We start from the raw sequence: 14102 nt of genomic DNA on the forward strand, positions 1-14102 counted from the left end.
CTGTGCAGGACACTCGAGTTCCTCCACACCAAACTGATGACCCCTTGTCTATATGGAGCTGATTTTGTACCCTAGGCACAGTCATGGGGGAACAGAAAAGGGTCTTCACCAACCTGTGACCACAAGGCTGGAATGGCACAGTTGTCTACAATGTCTTAGTGTGATGGAGAATTACCAGGACCCCTCACTGGGGACACCTGAACCCCATCATTTGGCAAGGGGGTCCATACTTGGTGATGGCTAGCTTTAGATTGTGTATGTGAACTTAATGTGTTGCCAAAAAAAAAATACCCCTTGACAAATGGATGCTGAATTAGTTCCCAATGACCCCGCCCCCGAGGAGACTTCTTGGTGGCAGTCAAATAGCTAATGTGGAAACACTGCAGCAATTCACTCACCTCTGTTAGCACGGAAGACGACTCCGGCTTTGACACATTGTGGCTGTTAAAGAATATGGATTCTCTGTCTGCGATATGGAAAGAAAAAGCGAAGAATAAGAGAGTGCAAAAGTTGGTGGGCCAATCACATCCCATAATAATTGTGTATTACAAAGGAGGGGACGAAATTCAGCAACAATGTAAGCAGATACAAAGATGCTGCGGTAGCCAGTCCGGGGTTCACCTCCCACCAATGCGCTATGCACGCTACATTCCCTGCTCATAAAACCAAAGGAAACAATAACTATGAGTGGAGCTGGGTAAATGTATGGGATCAGAATGAACAGGCTGCATGTATTTGTATCCAGCTGAAAACTTGCACCATGTTGGCTGCCCTCTGTATGACCTCCCCCCCCCCCCAACCTTGATTGTGGGAAATTGGAAACTGTAATGAGTTATGTATGATCAGTGCTCATACAAAAGGTAAAATAAGAATATGAAGAAGTAATGGTAACCCCCGGGAAGTATAATTGCTGCTGTCACCTGATACTCCCTGTGAAAAGTTTTTCAAGGATGGCCGCTCCACAACGGTGTAGGAATCGCCCACTACGAATACTTTATAAAGTACGGCGTTATGGCTGACGAAGCTCTGGATGACGCAGGGGGGCTGTATCCTCCGAAGACCCTCCGTATTAAATATGATCGCCATCTACAAGACAGAACACAAATGTAGGACAGACTGGCATTAAATGGGCATGCATGGCTCATATTATAATATTGCATTCTTTAGATTTACAGTCTGCAAATTGCAATCAGAAGAAAAAGTTATGAATGAGATAAAAAACAGAGATCAGATTACACAGATTGCTGACTGTACCATTCACATAGCAAAGAGGAACTGTCTGGATTACACATTTTAATGAGGCTGCAGACAAGCCAAGAGGTGCTGCTGGGTTTACAGATTACAGGAGTAACATTGTAGCAATCTATAATGGATGGGCTCATCCAGCATGGATTATATATAGTGTGATGGCATCATAAAGTGGGGCGACAATCAGACCAATCAGAAACCGTCATGCCAGATCAGAGATGACAAAAAAAAGTATTTTTGTGGATCAGTTTTATTCAGTATGCAGTCATACATTCCAGGGATCAGCATGGAAAGACTTGCAGACATGTAAATAAATCACAATGAATGGGATCACAGGATCCCCCCCTCTAATCCTCATTCGCTGAGCTGACCAATAAACAATGCGCTGCAGCGTCTGAAAATGGGAGAGAGAGAGCGCGAGAGAGCAAGGGGGAGAGAGCGAGAGAGAAAGCGACAATGGGAGGGAGAGAGAGAAAAAAGAGAGAGAAAAAAAGAGAGAGAGAGAAAGAGCGAGAAGAGAGAGAGTGAGAGAACGAGAGTGAGAAGAGGGGGAGAAGGAGAGAAGAGAGAGAGCGAGGGGAAAAAAAAGGAAACAGTGAGAGTATTTCCTGTATTGGGGCCCCAGGGAGAAGGTGCATAGGGTCCCCAGTTGTATCGATCGGATTAGACCCGAGGGATAGACACTGAATTAGACGGGGGGTGGTGTCATCCCACACGGGGTCCTTGCTGTATGTATATAAATGGGTGCAAAGGCTGGTAATCCTGGCCTTGACACAGAGAGCTCCGACTCCCTTCCTGAAAGTGGGAGCTGATTGGCTACTGGATGCACCATTTGGTATGGCCATTAATCACTGTCCCATGTACGGTAGTCACAGATCCAACAGCTAGTACATAGGAGATGAACAGAACCTGAGATCTCTAATTACAGGACAAATAGGAAATATTTATTACAACAGAAGAGGTTTCATCTACACAAATCGAATCGGTCATTCTGGATGAAGTGACACATGAGCGGAGATCTCTAACACACAAAAACAGAATGATCTCCACATTCACCATCACTGATACACTCACCTCGTGTGAATTCGTGCCATGAGCCACTCTGGTCTTGCAGACTGTAAAGACAGAAAAGAGGTGTCAGAGTGCCACCTAGTGGATGGTTTAGTAAACTACAGAAGTGTTAATACTGAAAAAATGATTCTTTAGAGAAAATTAATAAATCCGTAAAGGTGACACATATAGGAACATGTAGGGATGTTTTGGCACCACCTTCTAAAAGGCAACAAGAAATGGAAACATTTTGCTCTTGTTTTCTGGAATAAATGGTGCCTATTCCAATCAAACAGCCTATTTAGAGATTTGGTAGGAAAGGGTCACTTATAAATACGTACTGAAAGGGAAGGCCAGGCCGTTCTGCTCCATGAGCTTCAGGGTGTCATCTCCACATTCTGTAGAAAGTTCCATGAAGGGCGGAGAACATAATCTCTCATCTGCAAAATAACAAAAAAGACGAGCAGGTCACAAATGTGCGAATTACGCCATATATTTATCGGCCATATAAACCTTGTAGATCAGGGTTTGTGCCAGCAGAGGGCAGGAAAGAGGCAAGGAATTGATACAAGATGCAGGAGGACTGAAGGTTCTGTACCCATACGCCCGCCATCTGATGGACCACACCAGGGACGGTGACCCAATATATGCAATATATATATATATAATATATACAATTTTAACCAGGAATTTAGCTATCAGGCTGGAGTTTCCCTTCAGATACTGAACTTTCCATCCCTGATATCTGCCATCTGATAACATTGTTCCAGCATTTTATACACCAGAAGAATCGATTTCCCATGAAAAGTGATAAGTGAACAGCTGTGCCCTCATTACAGGCACATCGTCAATCATTAACATGCTGCAGAACAATACAGCAAATTCACAAGCATGCGGCGTCTATTGCGTCAGCCGTGGCATCAGGCTGAGTTTACTGTAAAAGGTTTGCTGGAGATGCAGAGAACCCAAAATTTGGCAGAGTGGCTGCGATGGAGATAAACAGATTGACTGGTCTTGTCTCCGCCCTTCCTGTAGTTTTCAACAGGCAGCCTGTGGTAGGTGGGGCCTGTTAGGCCCCTCCCACCCCTCTGCTCTCTGCACAAACAACATATAGCACAATGATTATGTTTCTGCCACTTTCACTAAGTAATAGTTGGCTTTGTAGAGGCGTTTGTTGCACACAAAGCACAATTATAGGTTGAGAAACAAATAAATGCATTTTTGTTCTCAAAATTCAACTTTAAAGTAAACTTGTTGTTGCATACCCATGTGATTGTAAATGAATATAGGATAAAAGGGTGGATATTTCTGCTGTATATTTTCATGTCAGCAGCTTGTGTGCTGGTAAAGTTACTGACAGGTCCACTTGAAGGAATATTCAGGTTTGCTGGGTCAGTCTCCTAGAATTCTCATGTACCAATCTTATATTACAAACTATACAGTGCTTTGTGTTGCAAAAGGCTGGTTATGGGGTGCCCAGGCCTATGATAAAGACATTTCAGCTCCTGCGTGTGCTCACGGTTTCTCTCCCTCGATGTATTATTATTCTCTCTATAGGTTGTATTTATTATTTTTATTATTTAATTTCCATTTTGTTTTTTTTATTGCAGAGCCTGGAATTAGGATGACCTCTATTACTGTGCAATGCTGCCACCTAGTGGAGGAACCAATGTAATGCTTTCTTTTCTCATATTCTGCAGTTTCCCTTTAAACCCTTCACTTGCTTTGCTGCCAGTTCTGTGCAATTTTGAAAATCACATCAGGCAACTCAATTCACTTCCACCATCAGATCCCGAAGCCTCTGGTATTCTGCTGGAAGCCTCAGAACCTGACAAGTGCCATTCCTACACCCACCTCCTTCTCAGAAGTCCCCGGAGATCAGAGAGAAGCGAAACGCAGCAGACAGAATCAGGCCGCACTGCGTCAGGGTACAATCTGCAGAGCGAGAATTTAACTCCAATCTGTGTGATAAATCTTTTATATTTTCTAAGGCAAAGAGACTTCTAAAGATCAGAGAATTGTCTGTGCTCCCCGATACGTTACAAGCGACTGCTGCACCAAGAGATGTGTCATTAGGGATAATGAAGAGTTACCAGAGAGTGCTGAGGAGGATCTGATACACCAGAGTAGTGACACACCTCCTGGTTTGGGGTGACAGAACCAGATTTTTTACCCCCTGCAGGAAAAACAAGAAGCTGAAATTCTTTAGAACTCAGAAATGAAAATAAATATTGGGACATGGCCATGGTGATCATTCACAGACACCTGAGCGCCACAAAGCATCCAAGCCATGGGCGCAATTTGTGGAATGCAAAACAATTTCTGCGGGTGGACAGCAAATGACACCGCATGACTGTCCCTGGGTGTCACACATGCAGAGGTCTCTCCTGCAACATATTCTGCATTTCATTCCTCACTCACCTACATGATTTAACTCTTTCCCCACTCAATTTCTCTGTACAGTCTCTGCGTTTTGCCTAACTCTGGGTTAAATTAAAAAAATGAATGCCCCTGCTGGATTAAAAGAAAGACACAGCCCTGGCCGCAATACTCACCTCCAATACAGTGCTGACCCTTGCAGAGACCACAAGGGTTTCATGAACTGCCAGTAACAGGGCGCCCTGAACTTCATCAGTGCATCATTACTGTTCCCTGCAGCACCACCCACATATCGATGGAGGAGAGGTGGCCCCGAGCACCATCTGACCCGCTAGATTCTCTCTCACTTCCTGTCTGATAAAATCGTCAGCTCAAGGAAGGGAAAATCTCCCCAACAAAGACCCTGAATAAAATCTGACAGGTAATCTAACCCTCCCCCCCCCTGGCTGGATGAGGAATACAGCAATTACTGGGTTAGGCGACACACATTCCATTTTTTCTCTTTCTAAGATTTTTGCCCCAGGAAGCCGCCGCCTGTCATTGTAGAATTTCTCTTTTTGCCCTCTGGCTGTACAAACTGTAACGCTAAGTAATGCAAATAAAAGCCTGTTTGGACGACACCGCGATCCTTCATGACGCCCGGTGAGAGTTGAAATGTGAGATTTGTGCAGATGGAGAGCTAAAGAGGACCTGTTATCAGATATGTGACACCTCCAGGTATGTAGAACCTCAAAGATTACAGCACTCCCCATGACAATGCCTTCATCTGCTTTTCTCTTCAGAACAGAGCCATCTTTGTTTGGGCATCATCTGGGGTCACCATGCTGTCCTTAGATGTCAGCTCCGGGTAGACACAACCATACAAATCCCAATGTCTGGACAGTTTTTGTCTGTGTTACAAATGTCTGAAACAGATCACTGCACAACCTAAAAGAGACAGCTGCAGAGACTGCATCAGGGGCCGGGGATGCAGAGACAGTCTCAGAGGGTGGGGGTGTAGAGACGGCCTCAGGCGCCGGGGACACAGAGACGGCCTCAGGGGCCAAGAACGCAGAGATGGCCTCAGGGGCCAGGGACGCAGAGACGGCCTCAGAGGGTGGGGGTGTAGAGACGGTCTCAGGGGCAGGGGACGCAGAGACAGCCTCAGAGGCCGGGGACGCAGAGACGGCCTCAGGGGCCAGGGGCGCAAAGACGGCCTCAGGGGCCAGGGACGCAGGGACGGTCTCACAGGCTGAGGGTGAGAGACAGCCTCAGAGGCCGGGGACGCAGAGATGGCATCAGGGCCCGAGGACACAGAGACGGTATCACAGGCTGGGGGTGCAGAGATGGCCCCAGGGTCCGGGGATGCAGAGACGGTCTCACAGGCTGGAGGTGCAGAGACAGCTAAGTGGGCTGAAGGTGCATAGACGGCCTCACGGACTGGGGGTGCATAGACGGCCTAATGGGCCGGGGATGCAGAGGTAACAGGACCCACAGGACAGAACAGAAGGAAGTACCTGTGTACTGTTACCTAGAAAGTGTGCTGGTATTTACACATTATGGCAAATGTTCACCTTCACCACCAGGGGGAAATGCTGCTCCCTGTCTGCAGACTGATGACATCATCAATGCCTAGGCACAGTCACCTACCTGCGGTCAAGAATGGCTTTGCTATAAATGTCACGGTTTGATATTGTGACATGTCGGGAATTGGAAGATTAAAGAAAGATCCACTAAGACAAGGATGCAGGGATACCTCAGCTCCAGATTGACATGCTTGTAACAGGTCACTAGATCAAAAATTACCAAAGGTGGCACCAAGTAAAAAAAAAGAACAAAAAAAAAAAAATTAAAAAATACATGTGTTTATGTGTTCATGATACGTTTCCCTCCTCTTGTGTCCAATGAGAGCCCATAAATCCCTTTCATCCTTTGCAGAGAGCGTCATAACTTTAACACATGTGGCTACAATCCATGCTCCATTCAGAATGCCTTGATTTGTAGCCACCCCATTGAGCGGTTTTGTACTACAAGTGTGACCACACGCAACTGTTTGAATGGGGCCACATAATATCCGCAGAAGAGATGCAGCAAAGAATCTGCAATTGCAGGAAATATTTTTTTTTTCTTTTATAGCACCTGAAATTTTACTCCAAGAAGAACTCCGGCCACTGAAACCGCATTTTAGCCCTTGCTGCACTGCTGGGTGTAATCACCTCTAATCCTCCTTTAGATTGAATTTCCCTCATTTCCTGCACAGCAGCAGAAAACCAGCTGACGATGGGAATAAAATGTTTTACGGGTGACAAAAAAAAACCCGTCTGCAATTTACTGAGAGCCTGAAAATGACAATGAACTAAATCTGCAGCCAGAAGAAGTGAACCAGTCGTGGATGGATGAATAAATGAATGAATGATTGAATGGGATTTCATGCAGTGGCATGCCAGGGACATAATGAACTCTTAATGGGCTCTTAAGGTGGAATGCTTGGAAAGGTGTTGGCAGTGAAAGGGTGAATGTGCAAGCTCCAGCGGTGCTCAATAGAAGCTAATATAAGAACGGTGGGTGTGATGTGGGGAGACGCTGTGTTTACTATCTGTGTGAATGTGGAAGGAAATTAACCCATCGAAGAAATCGCAATACAACAAGACCGGAATCAGAAAATACTTTACAAGGGAAACCCAAAATCATGCAACACCCATCAGAGATTGCAGCAAACTCCACTACAAAGCTGTACTAAAGCCCCTCCGTCCTATAACCCAACCTGCTAAGATATGTTGTCTATGGGTCAGAGCATCGGAGACATTAGGAACATGCACCAAGGACATGGAATATATTAGGAAAGTACTTCTAGGATTAGCGGGATGACCAGAGAGTGCTTAGAGGGTCTCCAAACAAGGAGAGTGATTTGAGATTCCTTAGAAAGGGCAGAAAGAGTGCTAAGAGTTCATAATAATACATTGATTATGTTTCTGTAGAACAAGCAGAGAGTGCTAGGATAAGCAGCGACTTCTTTACAACTAGAACAAACAGAGAGTGTTTAGAATTCCTAACAATAGCAGTTTATGCTGAGAATTTCTTACAGAATCGGAGCGTGCTTATAGAGTCTTAGAACACACAGAGAGTGCTAGGAGCAAACAATCAGAGAGTGGCTTCAGTATCAGACCAAGATGACCATGCTCAGAAGTCCTTGGAAACTCTAAGCGCTCTCTGCTTGTTCTAAGACCAAGATGACCATGCTTAGAGTTCCATACAAGCAGAGAATGTTAGAAGTGTCTGCAGAAATGCAGAGTTAAAACAGATAGTGATTGGAGTTCCATAGAAAACGCAGAGAACGCCTACATTGTCTTAGGACACACAGAAAGTGCTAGGAGTGTTTTTGGAAAACAAGAGAGAACCCTGAAACAAGGAGAGAGTGCTAGGAGCATCTTCAATTAAGCTGAGAGTTCCTTAACACAAGCAGAGAGTGCCAGGAAAGTTTTTAGGAAAGGAGAGAGTAACTTGTAAGGAGGCGATGGGAGAGGAGAGTGCTAGGTGCATCTTCAATCAAGCAGAGACTTCCATACAACACACAGAGTGCTAGGAGTGTCTTCAATGAAGCAGAGAGACCCTGAGACAAGCAGAGAGTGCCAGGAGTGTTTATGGAACAGGAGAGTATTTTGTAATGAAGAAAGGAAAGGAGAGAAGAGAAGAGAAGAGAAGAGAGGAGAGCATATCAGAACCAGCAAACCATGCTTAGAGTTCCTTAGCACTAGCAGAGAGTGCTAGGAGCATTTTCAATCAAACAGAAAGTTCTAAAAAAAACAGAGATCCAGCAGAGAGTGCCAGGAGTTTTTTTAGGGAAGTGAGAGGGTGGTTAGTAACAAGGCGAGGGGAGAGGAGAGAGCTAGGAGTGTCTTTAATCAAGCAAGCAAATACTTCTATACAACACGCAGTGAGTGTTAGGAGTGTCTTCAATCAAGCAGAGATTTCCATACAACATACAGAGAGTGCTAGGAGTGTCTTCAATCAAGCAGAGAGTCCCTTACAACAAGCAGAGAGTTCCATACAACACGCAGAGAGTGTTAGGAGTGTCTTCAATCAAGCAGAGATTTCCAAACAACACGCAGAGAGTGCTAGGAGCATTAGCAATCAAGCAGAGATTTCCCTACAACACGCAGAGAGTGTTAGGAGTGTCTTCAATCAAGCAGAGATTTCCATACAACACGCAGAGAGTGTTAGGAGTGTCTCCAATCAAGCAGAGATTTCCATACAACACGCAGAGAGTGCTAGGAGTGTCTTCAGACAAGCAAACAGTTTATTAGAATAAACAGAGAGTGCTTAGAGCATCCTCCATCAAGCAGAAAAATGTAAATTATTGCAAAGATACAGAAGATCATTAGCAATTACAATGACCCCTCTTATTAGGAATTTCTTGGACTGAAGGTGGAAACTGTCAATGTAACCCCAAACTCTGCATTAGGGATCCATTTTATCCCGAATTCTCAATACCTTCCGTCATTAAAATCCAACTCACTACATTCATTGATGGTGAATGTTATATAGAACTCTACTGTTACAGTAATTGTTGATGCTGCACGGTGCACAGAACAAACCATCCACCCCCCAATGATAAGTCTTTCCTTATTTCCCCAATGATCTGAATTCTGCAATATTTTGTCCTCGCTGACCCGGTTCCTCATAAATAATCTTTGCCCACAGGCGACATCCCAACAAGCCACTGCCAGGAAGGTGTTAAGCTGCGTCCGCGGGTTAATCTAAAAACTGGATGAGTCAGCAATCTGCCAAGAGAAGGGCTGGGTGGGTGGCTGAAATGTTAGCAGCAACATGGCATTTGGAGCTTAGACTGGGCTCTAGGAGACACAAACAGGCTGTCAGATGGCCGGGCGCCCCCCTCTACAAAGTGCTCTTTATGTTTAATAGGCAAACCTTTTCTTTCATGTCCATCCGGGATGTTTAATGACTTTTTAAAAAACTCTTTCCTTTCATTTTTCTCTCATCGCTCGTCTCCACTTATAAAAACCCCGGCTGACAGGGCGGCGGCGCAGAATGGTGAAACGTTAACAGACGCGAGTATTCCTACGTCCGATGGACTGGCAGGACTTACATGGTCATTTTTTTGGAAGACGGTCACATATCCCATATATCATGGAGACGTATGAGAGCCATTCCCGATGCTGCGAGCAGAAGATGCGTTTACATCATCTTTATGTGCGTCTCAGAATAAATGTAAATTGTGATCTGCAGAATATTTCTACTTTTTCAGGCTGGGACTTCATACTAAAAATGGGCTCAGATGGAAATTTAGGCAAGGAATGATATCACACAGGCAGAAAATAAAAAGGTTTCATTGGCTGCTGAGGATACTTTATAGATACTTATAGATAAAATAATATTGTTTGCTTGCACTGGTCATAAAAAAAAAAACAATTTTGTAAGAGTCCAGGGCTTCACTTTTTTTTTTTTAACCTGGCAATCTTATGAAGAATCTCAACCCGATTCTATAAAAGAACAAATTATGAAAACTTTTGAACATAGTTCATGGTATACCTTATGAATGTTAGACAATACTCCCCCCAATTCCCTTAAATGTTGATTGATTCTTGCAATTATTGTTTTGTGGTTTGTTTTACCCAACTGTTTTTTTGGACTGTTTGAACAGACTGATGAAACTTTTTCTTTTATAATGTTTGTAACCTTTTTCCTGTTGTTAATTGTGTTTTCTTCTGTACTGTTATTTATTTATAAATCCATCAATAAAAATTATTTTAAAAAAATGATCCTCCTACAGATGACCAGGAAACCTTACAACATAAAACACTGAAGGAGTAAAGAAAGTAGTTTCAGCAAATTCTATAGATTGTTTTAGGAAAAAGCTGAATGATTTCCAAGAGCACAGAATATAACTGGGGATTAAAGATTAGAATGACACCACAGACTGCTGATCCAGGGAACATCCGATTGCTTTAATGAATTGGGATTATTTTTTCCCTGTTGGAGCAAATTTAAAAAAGGGTTTTTTTTTGCCTTCCTCTGGATCATCTGTGCATATATGTTTCTATCTGGAATACTCAGGTCTTCTAGTATGTTTATTATTTCTCTAATGTGAATTTGATGGATTTGTGTATATTTGCAACCTATGTAAACGAACATGGTGTGCTCAATTTGTAATAAGAAAACAAAAAAACAACTTTTAATTTCACATTTAAACAGCGAAATTGGAACTCAGTTCGGGCCGATGATAACCAAGCAAGCCTAATGGATCCAAGACTCAGTGTACAAATATCCAAAAAGGGAAACAATAGTTTGTGATAACTTCCAGCATCAGTACAATTGTAAGCTCTTCTGGGCACGGTCCTCTCCTCCTCCTGTGCCAATGTTTGGATCTGTCATAATTAATGTACAGCGCTGCATAATGTTGGTGCTATATATAGTTTATTAATAAAAATCATAATAATATTGCAAGAATGCTGTACAGCGCTGTTCTGTTTTACTGAAAGGGAAATGTAGGAGGCACCCAGCTGGGTCTTTTTCATAGCAAACTATGGAAGCCATTAGTGGTCTGCTTAAAGATCCAGCATGGGCATTTGTTAGAGGAAATTATGGATCTGCTGTACTAATATTAGATGCAAGAAATCCCGAGCATGCCGGTTTGCGCATGTGTGCTCGGGAGGCCTTGTAGACACATCAATTAGATACAAAGAATTAAAAAAGGAGAAAAATGCAAACCATCCAACCAACTATCAGTCAATTGACAAAAGAGTCCGAATCAACTCTAATACGTCATCTTGTTATGACAACGCGTTTCAGGGTTTAACAAGCTCCTCATCGGGTTTGATTTTTGCAATTAAAGGCTGTAAAGACCCAGAATCATCAGGATGTTTTATTGGATCGGTGCAATATACAACATCTTTAGCATTGGTAAGACAGCTCACTTTGTGTGGGGGGTAAATATTTAGGCTGAATTCATTCATCAGGTAATGGTTAGTACTTCAGATTTGCTGTATAGGTTACAAGAAAACAATGGAGGACCTGTAGTCAGTTTATAGTACATGGATGGGGAAGGGGGTGATGACAGAATCCAGGACAGGCTGAAGACAAAAGGAAAAGATTTTACAGGTAGACAGACATTAAATCTTCCTGTAGACGCCCCCCTTCCCCGCCTCACCAGTGGAGATGTTTGCTTTACGATTCCATACAAGATTTGCCTTCCTGTGATGAGGGGTCATAAATGGAGCATTCAGATCTGCATTTTGTCTGCTGTGTATATCCAGAGACAGGCAGACTTTCCCGATTGTATATAAAAAAAAAAAAAAAATTCCCCCCTGGCTGCCTATAACAATGTCGCTTATATCATAGAAATGTCTTTTATACTTCCACCCCTCTCATTAAGCTTTTTATCATACTACACAAGGGTAAGAGGCTCAGTGCTGCCCTCTATGCCAGGCCCATGGCACTCTCCCCCATCAAAAAAAATGGCACTCTTTAAATCTGCATTGTTCCTTTAAATCAGACATTTTCTCACATTGCATACTTTGCTTTGTCTTTCACTAGAATGCCAACTATGAATCTTTACAAATCGCGGACTAAATTTAATAAGTAGTTACGGGAGCATTTTCTGTGTTCAATAATTTGCACATGGCACAAGCGCCCGCAGGTTGTAACCACAACACCTGTTCATCACCAAGGTCTAAATTACTCCTCACTCATTTCCTTCTAGACTGAATCTGCCATATGCTGCCTAACAACCCTGCCAAGTCCACTCTAATTGCAAAGAAAAAAAAGAAATAGAAAGTAGGAGAATGAAAAAAGACAACGGATACAAAAATTGTAATACAGAGTATATGGAAAACACTGGAAGTGCACAAAAGTCTGAAAGTTTGCCAAATTTTCTTAGATGTTACACAGGGCTGCATGCCAACGTTCAATGATTCTGCATTGTGAAATCGCCCTGCTGTGTGCTCCTAGGGGGCGGGGCTGGAATCTAAAACTCCGCCTCCAAAGAACATTTCAGTACTATGGTGATCAAGGCAGCAGAAAACTTCTGATGCCTAATTGGTCATAAATATTTTTAATATTTAATATTACGCAGCGCTGTTGCAAATGACAGACTGATATAGACTGTGATACAGGAGGAGGGGACCCTGCCCCGAAGAGCTTACAATCTACGAGACTATAATGAGTTATATAATTGCTCCAAGTCGGATTGTTAGCTGCGTGGGGGAACCAGAAATCTTTGCACATTATCCCATCTCAGGTTTGGGATGTTGGAGGTCCAGATGATGGCCAAAAGGGAGCCGGTAACACCGGGCAGGACTCCGAACTGACTGTCATCACACCTCCTTTACGGATAAAAGTCGGCATTTAAAGGATTACACTCCTAGCTCTGGCGGATACCAGATAAAAGCTCTTCTTTCAACACTGGGAAATGTCGCACCTGGCGTACGGATTTATTTTTAGATAATATTAGGAATGTAATCCAGAGGAGGAGCCGGAAAGCAGGACAATCTCTCCTCACCATATTTATATTCGCTGAAGTTCTACATCTGCTGTGATCTACGGATAGCACTGAATTTCACGTTCATGTTCAACTATAAGATTTCCCCTGACATTGGCGATCTGGGTACAATGGCCAATGAAAGGGCCGGGGGGTATAGATCAAGCAGCAAGCGAACAATCAGGGTGTTGGAAGTAGGAAAAATGGACAATTATTTGGATCTGAGCGAAACTGACGTAGGGCCAAATTTGGACACCTGTGTCAGAACATCTCCAAAATGGGAAATTTTGTGGGGTGTGATGGGCACCCATGGTTTACTGATGCACATTACGGGGTGGGTGGGAAGTTAGGTTGTCTGGTGCTATCTGACAAGGAGCTACCGAATTACAAATTACTGAAAAACAGAACTCTGCCCATGCAGGAAAAGTATTGGAACACGCAGAGCATTGCAGCTTGATGGTGCTGCATATCCGCAGACCAACCAGAATGCCCCGTGCTGCCCCTGAGCTGCTAAAGTCTGGCTTTGCAGCACTGAGCTCTGGGTTCAGTTCCCATCAGATCATTTAAATGTTACAAAGAAGTAATTGATGAAAATGTGGAAGACATAGAAATGATATATCTCCCTATCTCAGCTCATTCTGCCACAATCCTGACATTTCTAGGTCTCCTTTTTGCTGTGGTGCCGTTTCTGGTTTCTAATAAAGAAATAGTGAGAATCTTCTGTATTTTCCCCCAAGGGGCACAGCCGCCACACTCTGCACTCCATCACAATTATTCTGTTTGATGGGCCCGTTCATCCAGAGACATTCCTGCAAACCGGCTGCGGGCTGTGTGTGATTAGAGGGCCGAGGCTGCAATTATGTCACCAACATCTGCTGGTGCCTTGTTGAGGGCTCATATCTGTGTAACAACCCAATTGGAGCAGATCAGCAGCAATTATAGGAAATAA

General features: G+C 43.6%; 1 protein-coding gene across 1 annotated transcript in view; it reads right to left on the reverse strand.

The window, feature by feature from the left end:
* Positions 1-14102, reverse strand: part of ITPK1 (inositol-tetrakisphosphate 1-kinase) — a 56445-nt gene that overhangs the window by 845 nt on the left and 41498 nt on the right. Inside the window, exons 6-9 of the mRNA XM_072428935.1 lie at positions 2640-2738; positions 2323-2363; positions 921-1086; positions 399-466 (exon numbers count right to left, since the gene is read on the reverse strand). Coding sequence (XP_072285036.1) covers positions 399-466; positions 921-1086; positions 2323-2363; positions 2640-2738 — 374 coding nt within the window. The remainder of the gene's footprint in view (positions 1-398; positions 467-920; positions 1087-2322; positions 2364-2639; positions 2739-14102) is intronic.

The sequence above is a fragment of the Pyxicephalus adspersus genome, chromosome 12, assembly GCF_032062135.1.
Source record: "Pyxicephalus adspersus chromosome 12, UCB_Pads_2.0, whole genome shotgun sequence".
NCBI lineage: Eukaryota > Metazoa > Chordata > Amphibia > Anura > Pyxicephalidae > Pyxicephalus > Pyxicephalus adspersus.